We start from the raw sequence: 24,378 nt of genomic DNA, 5'->3' as shown, positions 1-24,378 counted from the left end.
AAGTTGTCCATTTCTCCTAGGTTTCCCAGCTTGTTAGCATATAGGTTTTCATAGTAGTTTCTAATAATTCTTTGTATTTCTGCGGGGTCCGTCGTGATTTTTCCTTTCTCATTTCTGATACTGTTGATTTGTGTTGACTCTCTTTTCCTCTTAATAAGTCTGGCTAGAGGCTTATCTATTTTGTTTATTTTCTCGAAGAACCAGCTCTTGGTTTCATTGATTTTTGCTATTGTTTTATTCTTCTCAATTTTATTTATTTCTTCTCTGATCTTTATTATGTCCCTCCTTCTGCTGACCTTAGGCCTCATTTGTTCTTCTTTTTCCAATTTCTATAGTTGTGACATTAGACCGTTCATTTGGGGTTGCTCTTCCTTTTTTAAATATGCTTGGATTGCTATATACTTTCCTCTTAAGACTGCTTTTGCTGTGTCCCACAGATGTTGGGGCTTAGTGTTGTTGTTGTCATTTGTTTCCATATATTGCTGGATCTCTATTTTGATTTGGTCATTGATCCATTGATTATTTAGGAGTGTGTTGTTTAGCCTCCATGTGTTTGTGAGCCTTTTTGCTTTCTTTGAACAGTTTATTTCTAGTTTAATGCCTTTGTGGTCTGAAAAGTTGGTTGGTAGGATTTCAATGTTTTGGAATTTAGTGAGGCTCTTTTTGTGTCCTAGTATGTGGTCTATTCTGGAGAATGTTCCATGTGCACTTGAGAAGAACGTGTATCCTGTTGCTTTTGGATGTAGAGTTCTGTAGATGTCTATTAGGTCCATCTGTTCTAATGTGTTGTTCAGTGCCTCTGTGTCCTTACTTATTTTCTGTCTGGTGGATCTGTCCTTTGGAGTGAGTGGTGTGTTGAAGTCTCCTAAAATGAATGCATTGCATTCTATTTCCTCCTTTAGTTCTATTAATATTTGTTTCAGTTATGTTGGTGCTCCTGTATTGGGTGCATATATATTTATAATGGTTATATCCTCTTGATGGACTGAGCCCTTTATCATTATGTAATGTCCTTCTTTGTCTTTTGTTACTTTCTTTATTTTGAAGTCTGTTTTGTCTAATACCAGAATTGCAACACCTGCTTTCTTCTCTCTGTTGTTTGCTTGAAATATCTTTTTCCATCCCTTGACTTTAAGTCTGTGCGCGTCTTTGGGTTTGAGATGAGTCTCTTGTAAGCAGCATATGGATGGATCTTGCTTTTTTATCCATTCTATTACTCTGTGTCTTTCGATTGGTGCATTCAGTCCATTTACATTTAGGGTGATTATTGAAAGGTATGAATTTATTGCCATTGCAGGCTTTAAGTTTGTGGTTACCAAAGGTTTAGGGTTAGCTTCTTTACTGTCTTACTGTCTAACTTAACTCGCTTGTTGAGCTATTATAAACATAGTCTGATGATTCTTTATTTCTCTCCCTTCTTATTCCTCCTCCTCCCTTCTTCATATGTTGGGTGTTTTGTTGTGTGCTCTTTTTAGGAGTGCTCCCATCTAGAGCAGTCCCTGTAGGATGCCCTGTAGAGGTGGTTTGTGGGAGGCAAATTCCCTCAACTTTTGCTTGTCTGGGAATTGTTTAATCCCTCCTTCATATTTAAATGATATTCGTGCTGGATACAGTAGTCTTGGTTCGAGGCCCTTCTGTTTCATTGCATTAAGTATATCATGCCATTCTCTTCTGGCCTGTAGGGTTTCTGTTGAGAAGTCTGATGATAGCCTGATGGGTTTTCCTTTGTATGTGACCTTTTTTCTCTCTCTCTGGCTGCCTTTAATATTTTGTCCTTGTCCTTGATCTTTGCCATTTTAATTATTATGTGTCTTGGTGTTGCCCTCCTTGGATCCCTTGTCATGGGAGTTCTGTGTACCTCTGTGGTCTGAGAGGCCATTTCTTCCCCTAGTTTGGGGAAATTTTCAGCAATTATTTCTTCAAAGACATTTTCTATCCCCTTTTCTCTCTCTACTTCTTCTGGAATACCTATGATTCTTATATTATTCCTTTTCGATTGATCACTCAGCTCTCTTAAAATTCTTTCGTTCCTGGAGATCCTTTTATCTCTCTCTGCATCAGCTTCTCTGCGTTCCTGTTCTCTGTTTTCTAGTCCATTAATGGTCTCTTGCATCTCATCCATTCTGTTTTGAAGTCCTTCCAGAGCTTGTTTTATTTCTGAATTCTCCTTCCTTAGTTCTTGCATATTTCTCTGCAAGTCCATCAGCATGGTTATGACTTTTGTTTTGAATTCTTTTTCAGGTAGACTGGCTAAATCTATCTCCCCAGATTCCTTCTCAGGGGAAGATGTAGCAGATTCTGAAGCTGTCTGGGTTAGTCTTGTCTGTATCATATTTTTTTGCCTTTTCATGTTGACAGGTGCTATTGACTGTCAGCTGGGAGGGCCAAAATTTTCACTTGCTACTGGCCTTTCTTTACTGGGACAACTGCGACCCCTAGTGGCTCGTGTTTGGTAATTGCGTGTAGAGTGGGTCTTTGGGTCTTACCTGGCTGGGAGGGAGAAATTTCCCTTTCTGTGGGCGGAATTTGTCTCAGGCTGCTTCTCTGCTTTCGCAGCGCCCGGTGGGGTAATGGATGGGGGTGCTGCTTGACTGTTTGCCTCCGTGAGGGTTCTCAGAGCTGTTGCCCAGAGGTTTTCCTGTAATTTCCAGCTGCTGTACTGTGACCTGGGTTGTTTCCGTCAAGCTGTTAAGTCCCTGTCCCTTTAAGACTTTCAAAAAGCCCCCGCTTTTCTTTGTCACAGGGGCGTCAGCTTTGGCACCCGCTCAGAGGTCTTACTCCCTGTTCCCCCAGTATCCAGGGCCCCCTGGGCATATACTGTGTCTGCGCTCTGGCCCGGATGGCGGGGGCTGGGTGTTCGGCAGCCCTGGGCTCCGTCTCCCTCCCGCTCTGCCTGCTCTTCTCCCGCAGGGAGCTGGGGGGAGGGACGCTCAGGTCCCGCCGGGCCGGGGCTTGTATCTTACCCCTTTCACCAGTCGCTGGGTTCTCGCTGGTGTAGCTGCAGTCTGGCCACTGTCCTGCGTCTTCTGGTCTCTCTTTTAGGGCTAGTTGTGTTTGTTGTATTTTCAAAAGTATATATTTTTTTGGGAGGAGATTCCCACTGTCCTACTCACGCCGCCATGTTGGCTCCGCCTCCTAAAATGTTTTTTAATAATTTTAAATGTTCATATCCATTTTATTTATAATTGCCCGACACTGAAAAAAACATTTTTAGCCCTTCAGCGGATGAATGCTTCAGCAAACCATTCCAGCTGTTCCATGGAATGTTACTCGATAATAAAAAGGAGCAAACTATTGATATATGCAACAATTTGGATGAATCTCAAGGAAATCATGCTGAGGGAAAAAAGCCAATCTCAAAAGAATACATACTACATTATCCTATTATAAAACATTGGTGAAGTAACATAATCATAGAGTGGAGGAACACATTAGCAGTTGCTAGGCCTCAGGGATAATGGGGGAGAGGGACATAGCACACAGGGCTATCACCAGGGCCTGAGTTGAGCATCTTCATTACAGTGGTAGTTTCATAAGTCTACACATACAAAATTACATACAGCCATATACATACACACACACACACACACACACACACAGTAAGTGTATGTATAAACGCTGAAATCTGAATAAGCTCTATGGATTATACCAATGTCTATTTCTTAGTTTTGAAATTGAACCATAGTTGTGTAACATACTGACATTTAGGGAAGCTGTGAAGGAGTGCACTGGACTTCCCTGTACATTTTTTTGCAACCCCCTGTGAATCTGTAATTATTTCAAAACAAGAAGCTTTTATTGCTAGATAATGTAGCCAGTACCTTTTAATATGGTGCTCCATATCAAGGCAGGTGGCGGCTTATTCAAAGGGCACCAGCTTACCGAGCTGATTACAAGAGGTCAGGGAGGGTGCCCTCAATGAGCTTATCAATGAACCAATGTATCTGGTTTCTTCTCACCTGCCCACTTTTTGTTTCTGCCAGGGTAGAAACCACATTGTATTGGCCTCCTTATAGGACTTTTACAATCTCAGGACAGCTGTTGGGCAGGAGGGAAAGGTTTTTCTAAATGGCTATTAATAGCAGTCATTAATTAATGAAAGATTAGTAAATATTTTCAAATTATGTAATTTTCAAGGTTGTACAATATACAAAAAAGGCAAACCCCAGAATAACAGAGAAGTCTTTTCAAAAATAAATTGGCATTGGGCTATGCTTTTTTAATTACTAGTGACTGTAACTGACTAAAACATTTTAATTTATTAAATCTGTACAATATGATATTGAGAAAAACAGGAGAGAAACTCAAAGTAAAATCAGTAGGAGTTGCTAAGGCAACAACTCATTACTATGAAAATTGACAGAGAAAAATAATTTATCCCATGTTTCTGGCACAAAGTGTTTCACACTAACAAAATTGGGTGGGAGAAAGTTCCTCAATGCAGAGTGACTCATTTATAAATGCAGATGGAGTGACAGAATTAGAAAGTTTATTGTAAATACTAATGAAATAACTGAGTCAGGCAATGGTACCTTGCTGATATTAAAACCATGAGAAACAAAGGTAACAGGAACTGAAAGATCAGTAGCTGGGCTAGTACCACCTAAGCTCTCTGAGCAATGTCAGCAACCCTGCAAAGTATGTGAGCCCCAAAATGGAACCAGATCTAAATTGTTGTCTGTGAGAAATAGAGGGGATAGAGTGGCAAATCAATCCAATCCCATGAGGAACCCAGCAGCCCAGTGCAGAGTGCAGAACATTCCACAGAACCACAGCATAGGATGCTTCAGCAGTACTTCACCTGGCGGGCCTAAGGCAGCCGCCTTTAGGAGGGCCTTTAGAAGAGACTGCTCCAGGGTCAGCCCTGGGCTTGCATCTGGGTGCCTGGCTTTTGGAACGTCCCCTATGTTATCAAGTGATAAGGTTACTCTGTGGGCTCGAGAACTGCATTCTGCTGTACCAGCATACTTAGACTGTTTACATGAAAATGTGATTTATGGTGAATACCTGCCTCCCTTCTGGGAGGCTGGGACTTTAGTGGGCTGAGGGAAGCTACAAGACAAGCCCACATCATAAACCCTGGGCTTTGAGTCTCAAGCAGGTGGCCACAGGCAGAAACACTTCTGCTGGAGGAAAGGACTGTCTGTGTGTCCCCCTCTGGGAGAGGGACCTTTTCAGAAGCCTGCTCCTGGACTCTTGCAGACTGCTTGGTGTAGCATTTCCACCACTGGTCACGGTCACAGACCAGAGCCCAGAGCACAGCTGCCTCTGGGTCTGCTAGTCCTTCTGGAAAGTCACACAGCATGGGAGTAGTCATGGTAACCCTGAAACAATGACATTGATTGAAAAGAAAATAGAAGAAGAATGGAGAGAATAGATCTGCTCTAGTATAAAGGAGATTTAACAGCCAACCAAAGAGGGCACCTTGCTGGACAGCTGGGGCTCTTCCAGGCAGCCTAGACAGCCACAGGCAAACTTCTGGAACTCTCCCTGCCATGCCTCCCAAAACCCATCTCCTTGACAGCTCCAGGACATTTCTCAAACCTATGCCAAGCTCGAGAAGAAGTACCCCTCCAGAGCCACATCCTCTATTGACCTGCTAGGCTCAACCTACCAGAACCAACATTGCTATCAGTGTGTTGCTGCAAATCTGGTTTCACAGTCAAATCCACAATGGAATTGTCCATCCCAGGTAAGGCCTGTAGTTTGCTTCATGCTATTAAAGGTACAGCCACATGTAAAGTTTCCAGAAACATGGAATTTACAGGGCATGAGATCATGTAAGAAAAGCTCATTAGTTGAGTTGATGATGTAACACATAATAATCCTCCAAGCCTCCATCATGTACACAATCCTATGAGGCAACCAGCAGCATTTTAATGTGCCCATCTTACAGAAGACCTTGCATCTCAGAGACACTCAACACTTGTCCCCTCAGTGTCACACTTGCAGTGAGTGGCACAGTGAAGGTGAAAAAAGCAGGCACATATTCAGTATCCTCAGATAGACCTGTGCTGTGCCTGCTAAAACTCATCTTGCATATGTCAGATACATCTTGCAAGATACAGCAAATATTCCAGCACAGACCAAATTTCTACCCAGAATAAGGGAAACATTCCTTTTTAGGGAAGACATGGCTACAATCTCATTAAGAAGCAGCCCTGAGTCCATCCAGAGAACCCAACATGGTAAATTACACTTACTTATAGGCACAGATAAATCTAGAAGAGTGGACCTGAAAATTACCTCAAATATAATCAGCACGTAGACCCCAGTGAGGATGGCTGCAGCCATGGCCACTTGTATTTCTACACTTGCACGGAGGTACCGATGAGCCATCAGAAGCGGAACGACACGGGTCTGCTGGAGGGAGGCTCGCATGCTGATGGAAACAGTCTCTCTGCAGAATGAAGCGAAGACCTTAGGCTGGAATGTCAGCAGTTAGTGCCTGCTCCCAACACAAGTCATCCATGGCCATAACCAGAGCCCAGACTGATCCCAGAGCGATTCAGCCCTTGCCTGATCTGGCAGATGAGGGACTCTGAACAAGGTGAGGGGTTGAGACCCCCATGCAGCCTCCTGTGGCCACCACTGTCAGATGCAGGCTCCTCGGCCCCCACCCGCAGCAGCCCCCTCATGCAGGAGCCACCCCAGCAGTCACCAGGGAGCAGGGACATTGGTGCTAGCCCTTTATTTTCTCTTTTCCTCCCCACCACATACCTGACGGCTTCACCTACTACCAAATAACAAAAGTAACTATTCTTATACACAAGAGACTCAAAAAAGGGCCATGCACAAACTGAAAGCATGTGTACAAGTTGTTCACTTATGGTGGGAAAAAGCACCCACAACAGGAAGCATGCAAGTAGTCAGCAGTACATGGCAGGGTGAAACTAAAGCTCTTTCCTACAAGCTCAGCCAGTAAAGTCCTGAGCTGAACTGTGTTCCCCACAAAATCCTTACGTTGACATCCTAACCCTCAGTACTTCAGAATGTGACTGTGCTTGGAGATAGGGTCTTTTCAGAAGTGATTAAGGTAAAATGAGGTGATATGGGTGGGCCCTCATCCAATATGGCTGGTGTCCTTACAAGAGGAGATTATGACACAGACACACACAGAGGAAAGAAGACAGTGGTTTGCAAGCCAAGGAGAAAGGCCTCAGAAGAGGTGAACCTGCTGACACTGTGAGGAAAAACTTCCCATTGCTTAAGTAATCCGATGTGTGTTATTGTGACTGCAGGCCTAACAAACACAAACAGTAACCAAGAGTACAGTCTTAATATTGAGTGGAATTAGTGAAAGAAAAAGAGAAGGAATCCTAAAATTTCCTAGAATTCCCCATTGTATAACTTCATAATATTTATGAAATTAAAGCACCAGCTATACAATACCATTTACTTCAAAATGGACCCTGCAATCAAATGGACCCTCTTATTTGCTGACACGTGTGGTTATGATTCCTTCCCATACCCTTCATGTTTACTGTCTACACAGGAAGAGCATCTCTCTGAGCCACTAACTGACTCAGCTGTCCATGCCAAAAATCAGAGTTCCACAGGTCCAACTTCTTTAGGTGAGCATGTCCCACAGGCCCTTCCCCCAAGACATCCACCACCTGAGACCTACCTGCTCAGTACCCCAAAGGTCCTGCTCACCACCAAGTGCTCACTTCTTCTCGGATTTAAGAACACTGTCCAATTATAGGTGACCTGTAAAAGTCAAAGAGTAAAACCGTGGTAATGCTTTGGACCTGAACCACCACCTTGGCTCCAGCTCTGTTTGGTGTAGGGGCTTGTTTAGAGTAATAAAAGGAGAAAGAGAGGAACATGGAGGCCATTTCACACTGTTCCCACGTGCCAGACGAGAGAGCACATCCAGGTTGTACAGAGCTGGAAATTTCCACAGTTTGGAGAGCTTTAAGAAAAAGAATACAGAAGTATAAACTACAGAATTAGTGCACAAAGGTACAAAGGTATAGAAGTAAATATGATTTATTATGAGAAAAGGAAATCATTGCATGTTACTGAAGACTTGGAGTCTTCTGAGGCCCCTAGGGCAACTTATAAGGAATGCCTTAAAACTGCTTCCTGCTTGCTGGCAGAAAACTTTCCACCCTGGTGCCACAGGAGCCCATGGGAGGCAGGGCCTGACGGGGAAGCATCCTTTGCTGCAGGCAAATCTGTCCCACACATTCTTGTCGCAAGCAGGGTAGTGGAGAAACCAGCTGCAGGGGCCGGGTGCAAGCACAAAGGGAGGAGCTGGCCAGGGCAGAGGCAGGCAGCCTGGCTGAGGGGCCAGGGAACTTTCAATGGGAGGACAGGAGTCTTGCTACCCACAAATGATAAAGAAAATTGAAAATGGGAACTCTGAAATTGGTCAAAGCTTGAATGTGAAAACACGTTTTCTTAAAATACTGGTGTTCAGAAAATGTATCGGGAAAAAAAAACCTTTAGTAAAGATCTTTTGTGTGCTTGGTGTTTCTGGAGTTGGGTTTGTGTGTGAGCACACAGCCAGGAAGCTCCATACAGCCCCGTGGGCAGGCAGTTCCATCAGCAGGCTGCAGCAGTCCCAGCCTGCATCCACACAGGCCCACAGACAAAGCAGACAGAAATGTGCCGCCTCATCTTCATCATGAAGCCCTTGCCAGGGGGCTGTACACTGCACATGGGGAAGCCAGGGCAGGTGGCTCAAAACATCACGTACATTGGCTACCACCTGTGAAGCCACGGCCTCTTTCATCATGAGACCTCTGCTCTGTGGACCCTGCCCTGCAAGGCAGGAAATGCTCCATTTGGGTGACACAGCTTCGTGCACCAGCAGGGTTTTCTCCTGTTGGTTCTAGTTGGGAAAACCTATGAGCTAGGAATGTGAATTCATGCACAAGCTTCCATGCCAGGGCAAGGGGTGGGTCAGGATGCACAGACAGGGGCCTTGTGTGGGCTCTGGACCTTGGTGACAATACCATGCTGCTCTCCTTGCCTTCACAGGACATGAGCCGAAGGCTCTGGCTCACAGACATGGAGCACAGGGCCCTTATCACTAGAAATGGAAGCTTGGAGGAACTGTGTGCAGCCTGAGCCAAGTGTCCACAACCCCAAGGGAGCTGTGGGGCTGGAATGTCTTCTGTACCATGAGGCAAGGCCCAGGTTTGATTGTGCTTTAACAACAAAAACTATTTTCAAATACATAATATTTCCCTGAACTGCCCAGTAAAATCATTCTGAATTTTTTAAATCACCAGTCTTATTTCACTGAAATGGCAAGAGTTTTATAAATGACACAGAGAAAAGGGGGGAAGAGAATTTCAAAGACAAAGCAAAAGATGAGGGCTCTCCTAACAATAGTGTCGTAGACTTAGGACTCTTATCAAACACATTCAAAAGGAAACTCAATTTATAAAGAGATGAAATGAGTTTTTACAATTCCCTTCAAATAACTTACCAGTGTAACCTGCTGTGACCGCCGCTTGGAGCCTGCAGGGTCCGCCTGGGCCACCTCCACCACGACATGATCTTCTCTCCCGGGACGACTCATGCCGCCAGCTACCAGGGCCCCTGCCAAGTCCACTTGGAGCAGCGTGGAGTCCATGCGGCTGCTGAGGTTCACAGCTGGGGGGGTGTCAAGGTGAACCACAGAGCAAGCAGGAGACGCCTGCAGCCCCCACCACCCGCACCGTGAGCACCCTCCCCGGCAGGGGCACAGAGGACGCACACCCCACAGTCTGTTCCAACTGCCCTGCCACCTGTGACACTCCTCATCTCTCTGCCCCTCACTGCAGACACCTGCAATTCGTTTGGCACCATTTAATTGGTTATGCTTCAAATCCTCTGGTTTAACATCTAGATGCAATCTCCCCATCCTACTATCATCACTGTTTCTACTTTTTGCAGCCAGCATAAAACTCCCACCCGATCCTGGACCCACAGTGAGTGGTCATCAGGCTGGCTGCAGGAATGAACAGAGAAACCAATCCACATCCATGCCCAAATCCTAAGCTGCCATGATATTTGAAGGGCGAAAAATCATGCAGGGAATTGAAAAAAAGAATTCTCAAATCAGCTAAGTCATTGAAAGAGAAGAAATTCAAAGTGTGTGAAAGGCTCTTAACCAAGGAAGACTTATCAGGGAAAGAGGCTCCTGTGCCCTGGAAACGTCGTTGGCCCGGCACTTGCCCCCACTGCAGCCCTGCTCCCGGTGCCCATATCCTGCATCTGCTGCCGCACAAACGTCAGAACAGTGCAGCTCAGCCCTTCTCGCTGCCCCTGAGCCTCTCGCTGCCCCTGAGCCTCTCGCTGCCCCTGAGCCTCTCGCCTCTGCTGCATGGTCCCTGGGGACATGACATGGAGTCTACACAGCGACTAGCCAGTCATTCTGACCCAGACAGAAAACTGCTGTAGGTGTGAAAATGAATCTCAAATTGATCTGTGTTCTGTGTAGGTCTCAAAAGCCTTTGCAGCAGCTCACCTGTGGGAGGACTCAGCAGCCAGCTCCTTTGCTCTTCCTTAAAAAAAAGCAGCAGGACAGAGCTGATGCAGGGAGGGTCTGCAGATGTGCGTGGAGTCTTAGGGAGTGCAAGGAATGGCTACCCTTTTTCATTGCCTATTCCTCCAGCCAAATGTACTGGCTTAAAACCAGAATGACACCAAAACACCCTGATAAAGAAGTGTTTTATCAGCACTCTTGTCTCCGGGAGAGCCCAGAATGGGCAGCTGACCCAGTTCCTGGCTGGGAAGCCCCTCCACACACCTGTGCTGCTACTTGGGGTCCAGCAAGGACGAATGGAAAGCAGAAGTCAGGCCTGAGGCAGGATGCACCAAGAAAAGGCCCAGAGTAGCATTGTTGCTCCTGCTGGGCCTATCCTGGTCCTTCTCCAGGATAAGGATAGAGGCGGGAGGAACACTTGGGCACAGCATGGATGCCAGTGACCCTGCAGACACCCAGGAGGAGGGACTGAGCCACCTGGAGGCTGACGCCGGAAGAGCAGGGGCTTCTCCTCCCATAATTAATGAATGGCATCTATTGATACCAAGGGTGAAATGAATGGAACAAGGTCCAGTGGGAACAGGGCAGGTCTTACACCTGTGTGAGGAGATGACCAGGCAACCATTGAAGCGCCCTGTGACCAGCCACCCAAATGGGTACAACACAAAAGCGGAAGGACACAGGACAGCATGCCCTTCTACCCTTTCTTCTCTGCCTGTCCAGATGCCCACCAGGTGCTTCAGATTCAAAGCCCACCAGAACACTCTGGGGTCAGCAGTGACCTCTGGTCCCAGCCTACAGGAGCCTCCAGGCAAGCCCACCACTGCCGGCAGCCATGACCCTTGCCTCCCAGCCATGCTGAACTGTCTCCCTGCCCGAAGACACAGGCCCCGCCTCACCCCAAGGGCCTCCCTCAGACCCAAAGGACCCCTCCTGTCTTTGGGCTCTTGCTCAGCTCCCCTCTCCTCAAGTTGTTCCTTACCGTCCAGGACTCCGCGGGTCCTCTCACTCCTCTTCGTTCCACAGGAAACCACGTGTACTCTGTTCAAGGGTTTATTCACACCACACTGTGGTTTAATTTTTTCTTCCCAAATGGTCTACCCCCTTGTGGGAAGGAACCACACCATCCATTCTCTTCTCTGTTCATCTGGAGACTAATGTAACTCTCACCCACGTTAGACGTCCCCAGTGTGTATTTGTTTAAGGCTCATTCTTGAAGTCCTCTGAACCTAGACCGGAGTCCCAGCCAGAAGGAAGTGGACGGAAGACAGAGAGAAGCCACCCTTTCCTCTGGCTGCATCCGACTGTGGCCCGTCACCAAAATCTAAGCTGCTTTTCAAGACCTGACCTGACCTGCAGTCCCTTCTCTATGAGCACCCAGGCCTCCTTCCTCTGAGCTCCTACAAACTGCTTCCCTGCTCCTCTGAAGAGCATGACCACCTGCGGTGCCCCAGTTGTCCCAGTGTGGCAGCTGTGCTGGATGCCCACGTATGGTGGGGACGTTAGCAGAGCACTTCTGAGAAGCAGGCCATGTGCTGCTTCTGAGCATGGGGCCTGAGGAAGGGCCTGCATTCCCACCTAAGCTGTGCGGTCCTCCTGGGCTGACCCTTCAGTTTGCCACACGGCATAGCAAACCCTGGGCTGGGGTAACACTGGCGAGGACTCTCTCCTCACCCAAACTCGAGTCAGGCTGCTCTGAGCCCGCTTCTCTACTAGGCCTTGACCTTGGCCTGCTGAGCCCAGTTTGTTAGAATCCTCTCACTCTTGATACCCAACCAGGTCCCCCTTAGCAATGTTCCAGCGTCGGCTCACCCTGCCGTGGGTCCCCAGCTGTCTCTGTTGTGTTTGGAGTTGAGTCCAATTTCTCCCCTATTGCAGTAATCTTGAAGAAAGTCTTCCTTCCCTATTTAACTCTGTCTGGTGTGATTTCTCTTTGACACACCCTTTACTTAACTGCATAGAGGTAAGAAAGAGTAGGGTCCCTTTAGTCCCAACTTTATGACAAAAATGGGAGCAATGTTATTTGACAAAGTATGAGAGATTAATGATTGATCAATTCAATGAAAATGAATCTGTCTGGTGCCAATATATTTTCTCTAGCATTTGGAAACAAATCGGTGAGCAACTGCCCTTAATTTCTGGAGCAGCACAGGCCCATAGAATTCTCTGTGATGACAGAAGCATTTTATGTCTGTGCTGTCTGACACAGCATTGAGCACCTAAATGAGGCTGGTGTGAATAAAGAAGTGGAACTTTAATGTTATTTACTTCATTAATATAGATATAAATTTAAATAGGTGACTAGTGGCTACCACATCAGACAACGTATTTCTGGAGTAGTCTAAGGAGCTTAGGATGTAAGTGAGGAAGAACAGGAAAGGATGCTCATTTTATGTATTTATGTACTATACAGGATGTAATGGCAAGTGGGCCATATGTCAAGAAAGAAAGAAAAAGAGAGGAAGGAAGGGAGGGTTGAAGGAGGGAGTGGGGAAGAGGGAAGGGCGGGAGGCCGGGGCGCAAGCCTGACCCGCCTGCTTATGTAAAATCCGGCTACTTGACCGTTACTCGTCTGCCTCGTGACCTAGGAGGCTCAGACAGCTCTCCCCATAACAAACACAGACGGTTCGGGGGCGAAGAACCTCCAGTGCGGGCAGCCTCGGCTGCTCCCTGCTTCACAGCGCTTCTGAAATAAACCCTGCAATCACTGAGGTGACCAAGCCCGGCTGCTACAGAGGAGACGTAACAGCTCAGGGCAGGGAGGCAGCTTTGTATTCTCCAGCTAAAGGAAAGCGGGGCTGGCCCCACAACTTCCCTACAGCTCGCACCCCTGCCATCCGGCATCCAGGCCTCTCGCCGGCCAGGCAGCGCAGGGACCCGGCTGGGGCTCCTCACCCTCGAGGTCGGCCTCGAGGACACACCACAGGCCTGCGAGCCGGGCCTGCGTCCCCTCCCGCCCCGGGCCTCTGCAGAGCATCTCCTCCAAAGGGCCGAGGCCTGGTGCCCCACCCCAGCTCTCAGGGATCCCAGCAGCAGCGGTCTCTCTGGGGGCACCTGGGCGACCTCTGACCTCTTCTTTCACAAACCCCACAACAAGTTGTAAGCCTAGGATCTTGGGAGAGGGTCTGTGAGCTCTGGGAAATGAGTGGGAAATTTAGTGAGAATATCGTACATTTCCGAGGTGTGTGGGGGAAGCTCAGATCAGCCCTCGCAGAGGTTAATTGTTGACAAAGAGACCCTTTTTGGTCAACCTTCAACTGCGCTCCTCTGAGCTCCCTCCTCCCGAACCAGGCCCTGGCTTCGGGCTCTTGTGTTCAGCTCCGGGCTGTGCTGTTTTCCCAGGAGTCCTGCTGCCCAGGTTTCCCGGGGCCCCCACGTTCCAGGGCGGGTGGCTCGCAGCGCCTGACCGGCTCCTCGCCGCCCACCACCCAGGGAAGTCTCATCACTCTGGCCCGCCTTCAGCAGGGGTCCTTGCGGGTCAGGTTTAGCCAGACTCTCCCCCAGCCCTGATGTTTCCTCTCCGCAATTTTCCCTCCGCTACCCTCCACCCTGCCTACTCCTTGGCTTCAAATGCCCACTTTTCAAGCTCAGTCTCCCCCCCCCACTGCCAGACCCCACTGCAGTGGCCCTCCACTCCCAGTGGGCCTGCGTGGAGTGGATCTTCTATCACGAGGCTCCTGAGTAAAGTCCGCCTTACCGCCTTTGGGGTCACTGAACATTCTCTTCTTCGATACGCTGCCATCTCACAACGCTCTCTCCAGCTCTCCCGCTTCTCCTCCCTCTCTGCACCCAAACACACGGGCGGCTCAGAGAACAGGACAGAGACCTAACCCTTGTTGCAAAGAATAACCCACTGGCCTGCCAGCTGCTGCCATGGGCCTGGGTCCGCTCAGGTCTGGGCAGGGCCTGGCACACTCGGGCTGCTCTGGAAGGAACATTTCGCAAAGTGCTTTAGAACAAAAGCAAAGCAATACAGTTCTTGGTGGGGTGAAGGGAGGATTTAGTACCCCGACTTGTGCTTACTTCAGATTTCTAATGATTGACAAGGTGCACACAGGAGGTACCAGGGTGCCATTGCCCAGCTTCCCCCAGACACTCCCCCCACATCTGAGTCTCACTGACGGCTGTTTCCGGACAGGACCCAGCCTCTGCCTGCGTGCTCACAGGTCAGCCTGGGCAGCACAACGTGAGCACCTGCAGTGAGGTCCCACGGACGGAAGGCAGCGTCCCTCTCCCAGGGGCATCAGAAGCCAGGCCCCCATGCTGACCTTTGCTCTGAGAAGGCCCCAGGGGGCACCGGGAAAGCAGAAGGATGTCTGTTTTTTCAACCCTTGGAGGTGATACAGAAGTGAGGCATGAGAATGAGAAACAGCTTATCAAATGCAGCGCTCTGCGATTCTCTCACAGGGAGGTACTTCTTCACTAAGGCTCAGACACAGTTTCAAAGTGGAGAAGCAAATATAAAGACTTGCTCAGGCTCTCAGGTAGACGGCAGAGCTACCCTGTCCTGAGAGCGGTGCAGATGCGCATCCCTTTCATTTAGGGCAGGGAGGCACCAGGCACCACCCCCCAGAGCCGCCTCTTGGGCTCACCTGCAGGCTCCATCCTTCTGGAATGCTGCTGGTGCCACACGCGGACAGTGGCTCAGCCAAGGGAGAGGATGTGCTGGGAAGATGAGGGGAGACTCCCCAGATGGACCCAAGAAAACAATAATATGCAACAGATGACCAGTGACTGCAAGGGTTCCTAAAATCTCAGTTCACCCAGATTATCAATTAAAGATGCTAAAGAAAAAAATCCTTTCATTTGATCCTCTGAATGACTTAATTCCTTTTTAAGAGATGATAATCAGAAATACTTGAACTGGCCACCACTGCCTCCCCCCTTCCTCCCCCACCCCCTCCAGCTCCCCGCCCAGCCTCCTCTCCCAGGCCCCACCACGGACCCGACTGCTCTGAGTGGGACGGGGAGCTTCAGGTGCCTCCATGGGAAAGCCAGGTCCCAACTGGAAGGTGCCACTGCTGTTGCCACCTTGCATGGGGAACCTCACTGCCAACCAGCCATCAGTCTCAGTGGCACTCCCTTCCCCTTCTGTTTCGAGACCTCACCCTTCAGCAAATATCTGGAGAAACAGAGTGTGCCTGGGGAAGCCTGGCGGTCGCCTGCACTGAGACCTGCGGCAACAGGTGTAACAGTGCTTGGGCGTCTCCTCGCTGTGACTCTCGGCCATGGTGACTGGCATCTCCGTGTGTGGTTTGGATACAGTAGCTTTCCAGGGGCGACAAAGCCAACAACTGCCAGAACTTCCCTTGATCTGGATACAGGCTAAATAAAACCTGTAACAATCAAAAGCACAATAAGTGGTGTGGGAGCACTCGGATTTAAACATTGAAAATAGGGGTATGACGATGGCACTGACTGATGTATCCAAAATCCACCAGCTTACTCTAAATAGCTTTCTGAGATACTAAAATAAAATTCTGATTTGTTATACTATTTTCTGCTACAGTGGAACTTTGATTATTGATATTTGCCAATTTTAAGGACTAAATATCCAGCCACAAAATGGAACCATCCAAAGCAGGCAAATGTGGTTTCCCAAACTGGAGAGTAGTGCATACAGCCTATGTGATAGTGGGCATATGTTTGTAGAATTTGCAGGACACCTTATACACCATAAGAAAGTACATTAAAGTGGTGACAAGATGTTTAAAACAAATTCCTCCAATTCTATTTTGGATGCAGCCCCAGATCATCAAAACTTCCTCTCCTAGAAGAAGGCTGACTAGACACAGAGCTCAGGTCAGCTCTCGGAGGGCCAGGGGGGACCTGCCCACCCTGGCCTCCTCCCTGGGAGTCCCAGTGCACCCACCCACCAGGCACTGCTAAGCAGGAGGGGCTTCTGAGCCACACAATTGTGTGAATTGTAAGTAGAGAGGCAAACTGGTGGCCAAAAACATAAAATCCTGAGGTTGTCAGTGCTCAAGGCGACTGTTTTCTGTTTCATGCACAGATTGCTTTCTCTGGGCCACTGCCCTCCTCCCTTGTGGCTTATTAGAGAGCTGCCTCTACTCAATTCCATTCAGCGACTATTGGCTTCATACACCACCCTTGCTGTTTACAATGCAACACTGAGTGTCACGCTGAGAGGAGGAGACATCTCACACACTATCCTGCACACACACAGAGCCCAATCCTCATGCCCGTCTATGCCGATAATGGAAACCAAGTATTCGCAGTCAGATGTAGTCAGGCACATGGCTTCCAGTCATGGACGGCACCCAGGTCAGCCATCACCACAGGCTACCTGCATAGAAGAGGCACAGCCACACATCTAGAGTCCACACAGCACAGTCATAGAAACACCACTCTCACACCCCAGCCTGGCTCAATTTCACACTGCATCACAGCAGCAGGCTGTGACCAACCACTCACTGGGGTCTCCCAACGACGGCACACACAAACCATCATGCCAGTGCTAAAAATAGAAACTCACACAGAACTAAATCCCCAAGCACAGACACAACCTCAAAATGGTCACAGGCCACAAATGACTCATATAGGCATGCACACACACACACACACACACACACACACACACACACAGCCAGGCAGAGGAACCTCCCACCTATGTGCACAAACACACACACACAGCCAGGCACAGGGCCCTCACACCTATGTGCACACACACGCAGACACAGGGACCTCAAATTCATTCATTCAGGAAACGTATTTTGAGTGCCTGCAAACACTGGCAGCAAGACATGTGACCTCTCATATCAGAGGGCACACTTGGGTCACCTCCAGAGCCCTGGTTCCGCAGCCCTCACAGGGGATGTAGGGGCAAGTAAAATCAGAGCAACTTCCAGAGAAGAGGCAAACACAGAGCTTCACTTCCTCCCAGAAAGGGTGGTTCAGCTCAGTTGAGGTCCAGGGTGTCCCCTAAAAGGAGCACAGACATTCCTGGGGCCATCCAGGATCACTGGACATTTCCCAATACAAAAAGAGTGCTTAGTGCACATAGTTGAAATGAGAATGTGGTAAGCCACTTGAGGTGGGAAGTGAGACACAGGGCAAGCGAATCGCCTTCCATGGAGCAAAGCGAAGTCCCCAAGACTTCCACTGTGTGACTGCAGAAGCAGCAGAGGAGCATTGCCGAGGGCAGGCCGCCCCTGCCACCCCCAGTCCTCCATCCCACACGCCCTCAGCATCTCCTCCAAAGAAAGGTGTGAGCCCCACACTTCAGATCCTGTTACCCAGCCCAAGGCAACCGGGGAGCTCTGCTGAGCTGACAGAAGAGGCTGGAGAGCCATGGTACTCACGGAGCATGCCACCACAAAGACAAACAGGCCGGTGACCTTCAGCCATCGCAAACAGCTCCTGCAAGAGATAAGGGAGCCCCCAGTTCACACCGACTGCAGCCGCTTGCATGTGCCCAGACTTGCCAAATCTCAGAGAGCTTTTTGAGGTCTTGAGTAATGGCCATCTCAAAGCACATGTCTGGAAATCTTCCCGTACTGCGGAATGAAGGAGGACATCACTCATCTCTAAACCTGAGGCTTCAAGGAAAGCAGTTTGGTGGATGTTACAGAGGGAAACCAACTTAGCCTTGAGTGTTTGCACATGGCTTCCTGCCAGAGATGCTGAAGTTCAGGATTTGGGGCTCTTCACCAACCATTCCTGGAAATAAGACAGCCTGGCTCTCAGATTCACATTTATCAATCATTTTTCCCTAGTTTTCTGGAAGTGGGAATATGGATTTGATCATCAAATATAAAAACACTGACCGAGACACAACCAAACAATTCAAGAAAGAATTTGCAGTACTTTACCTAGCCATTCTTTTTTATAAGGGTTATACTAGCAGAGCCCTTTGAGAATCCCTTAGAAGATACTTTAATTGGCAATCAGGTCATGAGCTCAGCCCCCTCTGACGGCTCCTGATAGCATCCTGGCCCACTCACCATTACACACTCCTTAATTCTGGTTTCAGGCCCTGGGGGAACCTGGACCTGGCCTACCCTTTGCAGCCCCTCCAGCCCCATTTCTGCTGATGTCACCTCCCCAGGCCACCAGATTTCATCTGCAATGACACTGTCACTGTCCAGCGTAGGGTGTGCTCTCTTGTGGGCTGCTTCTCAAGGGAAGGCACTGGGATGTTTGCACTCTGTCCCTGTACATGGGAGGACACTGGTGCGTAGCCTGTGCTTGACACGTGTTTGTAGAATGAATGCAGTAAGTCTAGATTGAGACGTCTTTTCAAAACCTTTCTAACCCTTTCAAAATGGTAAAACCTTGTTTTGCATTCTCTTAGATTTAATGAATCTGATGAATAATTGTTTCACACTTCCAAATTATGATTCAACAGCAACTATTTAAGTGGGAATCAAAATGACACTTCTTTTTAAAGAATGAAGCATTAATTTATTCTAAATACAAATTTCTCTCTACATAACTGAAATATACAGCAGAGTAGACTACCCAAAATTTTTTTTACAAGTTCTTTCAAAGATCACGCATGGTACTTTCTAGAGATGTTAAAAAGAATGGCCCGATGTATCTCAGTTCAGTGGCAAGCTCAAGGCAATTATTCCATGCATCCCAGAAGATGAAGCTACCACTGAGAGTAAAGTATCAAATGAACTTGGTAGTACTTTCCTGTGGTGTGGGACGGGTAAGAAAGCTGGCATCCTCTAAAGCTGTGAACCCTCAAGCTTAGGGAGGGTGTTACAGTGTCAGGGATCACCATCCTGGTGATCCATGGCACCAGGTCACTGTTTACACACTTTCATGTGATTCACATATTTCATAGAAGATTCATTGGCAAATTTTTGTCACAACTATGAGGAGGGCTGAGACCAATAATTGTCAAGAAGCTACACATGTCTGGGTGGTGTGGTGGGAAAAGACATCTCCATGGTTAAGCACTGCTGAGAGATCCAGGGTCAATCCCTGACTCCCTAACCCCACCACAACTCACAAGTTGCCTCTCTTAAGGCAAAAATATTTACACTCCCTGGGGCACCTTCCTTCATCCACTGCTCAAGATTGCCAGGAGAATCCACCAGACAACTGAGAGGGGTCTCTCTGGAGCACAGACAGGTCCTCTTCGGGAGTAGAGATAGATACACTTCCATTCAGCCCTTCAAGTAGCTTCAGAAAAGCCAGGGCAGTTAACGTAGAGAAATTATATCAGTAAAGGTTGATCGCTGCATAGTGTCCCCTCACCTACGTATGGGCTTGTGCACACACCATCTTAGTGGATACCACAGATGGCAGTGGATCGAGGGGTAAGAGATGATCAGAGATAGTCGCATAGACCCGCCTGGCCCTACTAGTCCCTCAGCTACCTCAGCACACATGCAGAATGAGGATCTGGTGGTCCTGATCCCCAAGACTTATTCTGTCCCTGGAGATGCCACCTTCAACCACAATGCTGTCAGCAGAACCCTACCTTCAGATAAATGCTTATGGAAGCCCAGAACTCAGCACCCAGAGAGCTAGGGAGGCACCCCTGGGCCAGTGTGGTGGTCTGCAAACCGCCCTGCTCTCCCGGCTAGCTTGCCCTGCTTCCCCACACCCCCTTCCTCACACAGGCACAGTCTCACTGTTCAGATCACAAGGTGCTGACTACCCCTCGGGTTGCACCAGGCACTAGAGCCAACCTTTGTACCCACATGCTTCATCACTACCCACAAGTGTCAGTTCCGGCTTCTAAAACACCGTGACGGGGCTGCTGAGGCTACCTGATTCCATCTGCAAACTCGGCCACAATGACCCCAGCCATACACTCAGAAAGCAAAGGAACACTTAGGTTTGTGACTGGGCCTTCCCAGAGCCTGCTGGGCTCCAAACCGTCCACAGGGCCTTGAGGAAAGGGAACTAACCCTCCCAGCAAGGTCAGCCTGGCCGAGCGTGAAAACCCTCTCACTTCTCCCTGTTCCCTGTGAGGGACCCCAGGCCTAAGTTCCCCATGAGCGGGGCAGGGGGAGTTCATAGTGGTCCCACAGTGGGTGCTTCCAGACCTCGTACCTGAGCTTTGAAAGCCGCAACCCCAGGTGAGCGCTGTGCAGAAGCTGCCCCTTCTCCGAGGAGGCAGATGCAGAGCCAGCCCACTCACTGCTTGGCAGAGAGCCTCCCTCCCACTCAGCGCAGCTGCCTTCCCAGGATTCTTCATCTGTGATGAGCTCGGGTGGGTCGACAGCCATTCTCCCAGACCTAGAAAGCAAGGCTTTGAAGTTATTTCCATGGAAGTAGCATCTCCAAAACAAGATTTCATCTCAGTGGTGAGTGTGAATGAGGAGTCAATCCCGGTTTTTCAAAGGACCACAGACATTAAGTGCAGCCAGACTGGTGGGAATAGGTCTTTCTGGAAAGCACAGAATGCTTGGGTCAAGGGAAATCTTCTGGGGTCACTCATGCCTTCAAAATGAATTGTGCTCCTGCAAGAAACATCACCTTGTTTTGAGTATGAAAATTTACAGTAAAGCTCCAGCTTATTCAGGATTTGCCTTCTCTTTGACTGTACTGGAGTTCTCTACGAGGTTCTGTTACAGTCGCCCTGGAGCATAGTGAGTGGGGGTGTAAGGCTTTCCTCCTCAGCACAGATATCTTTCTGTAAGGGAGCAGTGGGAAAATGGTCTCCCTGGCTATCCCACCCAACATCTACGCTAGTACGAGCAGCAGTAGGGAACATCAGTAATGGACTAGATGGGCCCAAGAATATGACCTATATCTAGAAGGTTAAACCAAGGGAAATCATGAACTTTTATCAAAATCACATGTGGACACATCCATTTTCATTTAGTTGAATTCATGAATTCTGAAAACTTCCTCAGTAGAGATGCTTTTGACTCTAGAAAAGTTGCACCAAGGCCCATAATTCTCATGTTTTGCTTACAATACTTGTGGGATCACAATAATGACATAACAGGCTTTTTAACATGTGGTACCTTTCTAACCCAGCTAGCTAAACAGGGCAGTTATTCTCTTACCACTGCTTAGTTCACAAGAAACAAAAAATAGACTTATTCATAAGGAGAAGCCCCAAATACAAATTAGGCTGTGTGAAAACAAGATGTAACAAAATAACAACTCATGCTAATAAATTGTACAAACATTGAAAATAATAATAATCTTGTGTAAGAATTTTGTGACTGGGAATGGGGGGAAAAGATGGAGGCATGAGAAGTGAGGTAGAAACCTCCCCCCAAAACCACATATAATATAATAATACAGCAAATACAACTAATCCTAAAAGAGTGACCAGAAGTAAGATTGCACCAGCCAGCCTACATCTGGGAAAAGAGAACAACTCATGGAAAAGGGTAAAGTAAGAAAGCCACAATCCAGTAAGACCTGAGCCCTCCCCCAACCCCAGGTCACCAGTGGGAGGAAGAGAAACAGAGCAGAGAGGGAGTAAAGCCCAAGATTTCTAAATACCTAGCCCTGGTGAACTGCTCTGGGAGCATGAACCCACATTGCATGGTGCTCTGGAGATTAGAGGGGTTGGAATGCAAAGTCAGGCAGAAGATAGGGAGAGACTGAGATCCAGCTGCTTATGGAGAAAAGGTTCCCACAACTGGCTGTTCTGGGACAAAAGAAAGGCAGGAGCTTTGAAAGACTTCCCAACAGTGAGAAGACTGCTAAATGGGCAAGGATTACACAGAGCTTGCTGCTCAGGAGAAGGAACAGGTGGAGAAAATCTTCCTGGCACACTCATCCCAGGAGGTTGGGAACTTTCAGGAGCTTCAGACTCACCATCCCCCTGACTGGCAATGCAACCCCAAGGACCCCAATGCAATCAGTAGCCTGATGCTCCTTCCTCCTGGCCAACATCTGTATGCAACCCTGCTGCCCTCACCATCACTCCAGGCCAGCAGAAGGGCAGCCCCACCTACAGAAGACACAGGGACTTAACACAGAGGCTGATCTCTATGTGCCTATGTGCTGGACTCTCTGGTCCTAACAGCAGAAGCAGGCACTGCAGCAGAGAAGCAGGAAAAAGCTCACTCCTTAGGGTAGGCAACGGCACTGCTGGCCTGCAACTACTGATATTGATCCAGGTGCTGGGCAGCTCCAAAGAGCAGAGCTTCTGGGCACTAGAGCGTGCCACCTACATAAACCTAATATTTCTCATTATCTAATAGGATTATGAAAAGATAGAACTTTGTTCAATCTAACATCCCTCAAACACCAGAAAGAGGGCTCAGTGAAACTGAAATCACCAATCTTCCTGAAAAAATAATTCAAAATAAAAGTCATAAGCATGCTAATGGAGCTACAGAAGAATATTCAAGATCTAAGGGATGAATTCAAGAGAGATAGACACTTTGAAAAATACAGTAGCTGAAATGAAACATACAATGGAGGGATTTAAAAGCAGATTAGATGAGGTAAGGGAGACGGTAAATGCAATAGAAATTATAGAAGAGGAATACAAAGAAGCTGAGGCAGAGAGAAAAGAAGGATCTCTAGGAATAAAACAATGTTAAGAGAATTGTATTAACAATACAAATGGAACAATATTCACATTGTAGGAGTATCAGAAGAAGAAGAGAGAGAAAAGGAGATAGAAAGTGTCCTTGAAGAAAAATTGCTGAAAATGTCCCCAATCTGGGAAGGAAATAGTCTCTCAGGCCATGGAAGTGCACAGATCTCCCAACACAAGGTAACCAAGGAAGACAATGCCCAGATATAATAATTTAAATGGCAAACATCAATGAAAAGAACAGAGTATTTAAAGCATACAGAGGGAGAAAAAAGATCACCTTGACAAAGGAAAAACCATCAGATTATCATCAGACTTCGCAGTAGAAACCTTACAGGCCAGAAGGGAATGGCATGATATATGCAATGCAATGAAACAGAAGGGCCTCAAACCAAGAATACTCTACCTGGCAAGATTATCATTTAAATTTGAAGGAGGGATTAAACGATTTCCGGATAAGCAAAAGTTGAGGAAATTTACCTCCCACAAACCATATATACAGTGTATTTTAAGGGACTGTTCTAGATAGAAGTGCTCCTAAGGTTGAATAGCTGTCGCCAGAGAAAATAAAGCCACAGGAAAGGAAGTAGACCAACTAAATACTAACCAAATGCAAAATTAAATCAGCTACCCACAAAATCAGTCAAGGGATACACAAACACTACAGAATATGACACCTAACATATAAAGAGTGGACAAGGAAGAAAAAGGAGGGTGAAAAAAATGATTCTTTAGATTGTGTTTATAATACCATAATAAGCAAATTAACTTAGACTGTTAGATAGAAAAGAAGCTGCCCTTTAAACTTTGCTAACCACAAATCCAAAGCCTACAATGGCAATAAGTATATATCTATTGATATGCACCAATCAAAAGACATAGAGTCACTAAGTGGATAAAAAAAACAAGACCCATCTATATGCTGCCTACAAGAGACTCACTTCAAACCCAAAGACATACACAGACTGAAATTAAAGGGATGGAAAAAGATATATCATGCAAACAATAGGGAGAAAAAGGCAGGAGCTGCAATATTTGTCTCAGATAAAATAGACTTCAAAACAAAGAAAGTAACAAGAGACAAAGAAGGGCATTAGGTAATGATAAAAAGGTCATTCCAACAAGAAGATATAACCAATTATAAATATCTATGCACCCAACACAGGTGCACCTCCATATGTGAAAAAATACTAACAGAATTAAAGGGGGAAATAGAATGGAATGCACTAATTTTAGGAGACTTCAACACTACTCACTCCAAAGGACAGATCAACCAGACAGAAAATAAATAAGGAGACAGAGGCATTGAACAACACATTAAAACAGATGGACCTAATAGACATCTACAGAACACTCCACCCAAAAGCAGCAAGTACACATTCTTCTTTAGAGCACATGGAACATT

At 47.5% G+C, this 24,378-nt stretch overlaps 1 protein-coding gene across 3 annotated transcripts in view; it reads right to left on the bottom strand.

Annotated features, from left to right (window-relative positions):
- Nucleotides 1-24,378, bottom strand: part of OCA2 (OCA2 melanosomal transmembrane protein) — a 423,655-nt gene that overhangs the window by 300,190 nt on the left and 99,087 nt on the right. For all 3 annotated transcript variants that reach the window (XM_057494743.1, XM_057494742.1, XM_057494744.1), the window contains exons 4-9: nt 20,516-20,701; nt 17,806-17,863; nt 15,747-15,819; nt 9,452-9,609; nt 7,628-7,710; nt 6,247-6,400 (exon numbers count right to left, since the gene is read on the bottom strand). In XM_057494743.1, the coding sequence (XP_057350726.1) occupies nt 6,247-6,400; nt 7,628-7,710; nt 9,452-9,609; nt 15,747-15,819; nt 17,806-17,863; nt 20,516-20,701 (712 nt within the window). The remainder of the gene's footprint in view (nt 1-6,246; nt 6,401-7,627; nt 7,711-9,451; nt 9,610-15,746; nt 15,820-17,805; nt 17,864-20,515; nt 20,702-24,378) is intronic.

This window comes from Manis pentadactyla, chromosome 18 (genome assembly GCF_030020395.1).
Source record: "Manis pentadactyla isolate mManPen7 chromosome 18, mManPen7.hap1, whole genome shotgun sequence".
Lineage (NCBI taxonomy): Eukaryota > Metazoa > Chordata > Mammalia > Pholidota > Manidae > Manis > Manis pentadactyla.
This window is presented reverse-complemented; position numbering and strand designations above follow the sequence as displayed.